At 42.6% G+C, this 5,132-nt stretch overlaps 1 protein-coding gene across 2 annotated transcripts in view; it reads right to left on the bottom strand.

Annotated features, from left to right (window-relative positions):
* Positions 1–5,132, bottom strand: part of Ppp2r3c (protein phosphatase 2 regulatory subunit B''gamma) — a 23,174-nt gene that overhangs the window by 6,442 nt on the left and 11,600 nt on the right. For both annotated transcript variants that reach the window (XM_026781853.1, XM_013347246.2), the window contains 4 exons: positions 3,543–3,675; positions 2,674–2,729; positions 2,522–2,597; positions 1,586–1,722 (listed from right to left, as the gene is read on the bottom strand). In XM_026781853.1, coding sequence (XP_026637654.1) covers positions 1,586–1,722; positions 2,522–2,597; positions 2,674–2,729; positions 3,543–3,675 — 402 coding nt within the window. The remainder of the gene's footprint in view (positions 1–1,585; positions 1,723–2,521; positions 2,598–2,673; positions 2,730–3,542; positions 3,676–5,132) is intronic.

The raw sequence follows: 5,132 nt of genomic DNA, 5'->3' as shown, positions 1-5,132 counted from the left end.
CAGTGGAAGAGCGCACTCTTACCTCACACTGCACACTGCAGTGGAAGAGTGCACTCTCATCTCTACCATTATTTCTTTAGCAGCCTTGGGTAGGAAAATTAAGTCCTTACTGTGTTTCTCTATTTGAGATGTTCTACACCAGTGGTTCTCAACGTTCCTAAAGCCGTGACCCTTTAATACAGCTCCTCATGTTGTGGTGACCCCAACCATAAAATTATTTTCGTTGCTACTTCATAACTATAATTTTGCTACTGTATGAATCATAATGTAAACATTTTGTTTCTGGGTGGTCTCTAGGGGTCATGACCCACAGGTTTAGAACCGATGGATGCTCTATAGTCTAATCCATGCTGACTTTAAACAAAATCCTCCTGCCTCATTTCCCTGAGTTCTGGTGTTACCGGTGTGCATCACCTTTCCTAGTCCCTCTGACATTTTTATTCTCTGGCCTTTTGTTGTTCGTTTTTTATTTTTTTTATTTATTTATTTTTTATTTTTTTGGTTTTTCGAGACAGGGTTTCTCTGTAGCTTTTGGTGCCTGTCCTGGAACTAGCTCTTGTAGACCAGGCTGGCCTTGAACTCCCAGAGATCCGCCTGCCTCTGCCTCCCGAATGCTGGGATTAAAGGTGTGCGCCACCACCGCCCGGCTGATCGTTTTTTTTAAAACAGGGTTTTGTATAGCTCAGGCTGATCTTAAACTCTTGATCCTCCTGCCTCTATCTTCCAAGTGTTGGAATTACAGGCTTGTACCACCATGGTTTGCTTCTACATGTTTTTAATAGCAAGCATACTGATTTTTTAAAGTGCTCTTTAGGATATTTCTTATCAAAGCTTGGTGTGGTGGTCTGACTCTTCAGAGGCAGAGGCAGGTGGATCTGTGAGTTCAAGGCCAGCCCGATCTATAGAGTGAGTTGAAGGCCAGCCTGGTCAATAGAGTGAGTTCAAGGCCAGCCAAGGGTTTCACAGAGAAACCCTGGGGGTGGGGGGGAGAATGTTTTACTGAATGTTCAAATTTTTCTCTTTACTAGTTCACACTTCTATACCTTAGTTATACTGACCATGAAATACTTAATTTTTCTATGAGTTCTAAGCCTGGAAGTACTTTTAACCGAATTTCCTTAAGAACAGACTCAGCATGACGAGTAATTCCACTGACATTTTAGATCCTGTTATTACTCACCGATAGTAATTTTAAGAGCCGGTTGCACACTGACAGTAATAAAGCAGAAGGAGGCAAGGCGTGCCGGCACGTTCCTACAGCCCTGCCGGCATGTTCCTACAGCCCTGCCGGCACGTTTCTACAGTCCAGCCTGCACGTTCCTACAGCCCTGCCGGCGCGTTCCTACAGTCCAGCCGGCCGGCACGTTCCTACAGCCCAGCCGGCACATTCCTATAGCCCTGCCACTTAGGACCACAAGACGGGAGGATCAAGAGTTCAAGATCATTCTTGCTACAAATCAAGTTCAGTGCCAGTGTGGTCTACCTGAGACAGGCAAATAAAAAAACTATTGATTTACATCAAGAAAACAGCCCATTAAAACTGTAGGAGCCTAGATTTTTGAAATTAGACAGCAGATTTCAATACCATTTCTCCATCGTAGGTGAGACACTCCTGGAAAACACGGTCTAAGAAGACATTTGTCATGGTTGCTGTTCCATAACGGGAGAGTTCTTCTTTACTGAGCATCCCATTGTGATCTTTATCAAGATTCAAATATTGACCTTGGAAAAAGGTAATAGGAACAGACTCAGGACCAAAATATTTTTTAATTAATGACGAAGGCTGGACATGAACAGAAATGTTATTTTATTACCTAATAGTCTGACTCCGAAATGAAACTAAACACACTGGTGGAAAAGGTAGTGGCTTAGAGGTAATAGTTGGTGGCCTGCAGACCTTGATTAGAGCAACTCCCCAGCTAAACCCACACAGAAAAGCCCATTATACAGTCTCTGCTCTTTGACTATTTCACTTACATTTTTGTTTATAGTTTGTACAGTTAGTTAGAACATTCATAGGTTTCTAAACTTGGTGAGGCATGCATGTGCGCAAACACACACACACACACACACACACACACACACACACACACACACACACCACTTTCAGCTTAAGTCAGAGATAACGGATCCTAAGTCAGTGGTAATGGATCCTAAGTGAGTCAGGAGACCATCCAAAATGATGCTGTAGAACACTAATGAAGTTCAATAAATCCATATCACTCCCAAATACCCCCTTTTGTGCATCCTGACACAGCATTTTATCATAGAATAAAACAACAACTATTGTTCTGAGCCAATGAAAATAAATTATATTGTTCTACTGAAAACAAACCATACCAACTATGGAAGAGTTCCAAAAGTTCAAACATCAGTAAAGTAAGAAGTACATCTTGGTAGTTTAGAGTACCAACCCTTAAGTGGGGAGAATACTCTGGGCTTAAGTTAAATAGCCCGTGTATAAAACAGGCCTCTGGACACCATGGGAAATGGGTAATGAACTTTAGTAATGGGATCCTACCATAGACCCTCAGGGCGGAAGGAGCAGAAAACCAATTTGTTTCTTGACACTCTTTGGACAATTCCTCATCCCTTAGCTAAAGAAACACAGAAATATGATTACAAAATAGCAATTATTGTGTGACAAAATTAAATAGTTTAATAAATACTTAACTCCAGTAAATCATCTAGGAAGCTGCATGCTAAAATATCTTGAATTTTGATCTTCCCTTTAAAAAATATAAGAAAACACAATTTCATTTTGAGAAGTTATTTTTAAAGGTGTTATTTTACAAAGACAATCACATAGTCAATGATAAACATCTAGCTCTTAGGTTCCTTATTATTTTGTTACAAAACTGAGACATTGAAAAACACACACACAAAAGCAAAGTAAAAACATTCCAGACAACAAAAACATAAAAAAAACCCCAAAAACCTGGTAACCCACAAAACCTCTATATATTTATTTATTTTGTCTTTTTGAGACAGGGTTTCTTTGTGTAGCCATGGCTGTCCTGGAACTTGTTCTGCAGACCGTGCTGGCCTCCAATCAGAAGAAACTAATCAGTAAATCCCCACTAAAAGTATGCATCAGAATTTGCAAAAGGACATGTCATATTTTGGGAATGGGGCAATATTGGTAAGGCTGGAGACACAGCTCTGCGGTTGAAGGCTAAGGGTCCTACTTCTAGATCGTTTCTAGCAAGCACCTCTGCCACCAATGTCACCAAAGTCCCTCTTCCCAGCTTTCCCTTTGTCAGGTGTGGTGACACACTCCTACAATCCCGACCACTCAGCAGGCAGAGGCAGTAGGTGACATCCAACCATTGCATAGCTGGATACAGTCAGTGCAAGAATATTCTGGAAGATCTACATAGAAAGCAAAGCATTGTGGCTGTCTTGTACACTTGTACATTCTTCTGAAATTTGCCAGATTACGTTGCTGACATTAGAAAACAAAGGGAAATGATAAACTTCTCCAATACTGAGACAGTATGCAATAAAAAACATTCCAATATTTAAATTACATTTTTTTTTACCTGTTCTTAGAGGGTCCAAAAAGAAGAAGAACTTCCTAACTGCTGTACAGACATAAAAGGAGTAAAAGGATTTTTCTAACCCATCTAATTGTGGCAAAGTAGGAATAAGTTCCAGGATGTAGTTTTCTAAGTCCTGGAAACAAAACAAAATGCTGGTTAAGTATCTTGCCTTGACTTCCTCACTATGGCAGACTAGAAGCTGGAAGTGTAAGCCAAATAAACACTTTCTCCTAAAGATTGCTTTGATTGGAACATTTTACCACAGCGAAAGAAACGGCATTAGGACAGCAGGTTAATATAGTGAAGACTCTTTGGCACACACCCACAGTCCTACTGTTTGGAAGGCAGAGGCAGCAGGAGCACTGGACGTTCCAGGCCAGCCTGGCTACAAGGGCTTTGTCGCACTAAATCCAAGTGAACAAATACAAGTCTCCTGCGGCATTTTATATTCATTTTAACAACTTTATCTTCTGCGCTAATCATTCTAAGCATAATATGCCTGGTAGATCAGAGACATCGAAGCTCATTTTTATTTTTTTTGGTTTTTCGTGACAGGGTTTCTCTGTGGCTTTGGAGCCTGTCCTGGAACTAGCTCTGTAGACCAGGCTGGTCTCGAATTCACAGAGATCCGCCTGCCTCTGCCTCCCGAGTGCTGGGATTAAAGGTATGCGCCACCATTGCCTGGCCATCGAAGCTCATAAGAGAACAGGCACCTCAAGCCTGGTGTCTAAAGCGAGCTCTTCACAGTTCTCCTGCTTTCTCCCCACCTGGTCTCCACATTTCCTCTGCAGTGTCCCATTCCCTCTACCACACATCCAGTCTAGCAGCAGGGAGTGCAATTTCTTTCTCTCGCTCTGCTTTTTTTTGAGTGGGGTGGTAGAGGTGAAGGAAGGTTGGAGGTCCAAAATGTGTACTGAATGATCTACTTTTAGCTCTTGGGGGTTAGTTTTAGGGTGGCAGTGGTGAGGTAAGATCTCAGTATCTCAGGCTGGTCTCAAACTTGTGAGTAACCTCCTGTCTCAGCCTCCTGAGTCCTGAGCCTAACAAGTGTGAGCTGTCATGCCCAGCTTCGTCTCTCTCTTCTACAGTCACCACTCATCTCGGCCACTATCATTTGCCCTCACACCACGACAACAGACAGCCGCCAACATGCACAGTTCACACACACACCGAGAAGGTGGAAAAACAAAAATCCAAATCTCTTTTCTTTAGTAATTGTTCTCTCTCTCTCTTTTGTTCTTTCTTTCTTTTGGATTTCAGAGACAAGGTCTCACTACATAGTTGTAACACCCGATTCTGTGTTACCCCCTCAGTACAGTTTGGGTGCAAGGGCCTGTAGATTGAAAGAACACACAAAGAGACCTGGGTCATTCGAAAGGAGATCAGCCGAATGCCGTTTATTCAACCTTGGGGAAATCCTTACATACCTCTCTGCTGCACAAGGATTTCCGCCAGGCAGGTGGGAAATTACCACACCAAAGATGGAGTCAACAATGCCCTACAGCAAGCCGGGCAATGGTGGCTCACGCCTTTAATCCCAGCACTCGGGAGGCAGAGGCAGGCGGATCTCTGTGAGTTCGAGACCAGCCT

Source organism: Microtus ochrogaster, chromosome 1 (assembly GCF_000317375.1).
Source record: "Microtus ochrogaster isolate Prairie Vole_2 chromosome 1, MicOch1.0, whole genome shotgun sequence".
In the NCBI taxonomy this organism is placed as follows: domain Eukaryota; kingdom Metazoa; phylum Chordata; class Mammalia; order Rodentia; family Cricetidae; genus Microtus; species Microtus ochrogaster.
The sequence above is the reverse complement of the archived record's forward strand: the minus strand, read 5'-3'. Positions and strand labels throughout refer to the sequence as shown.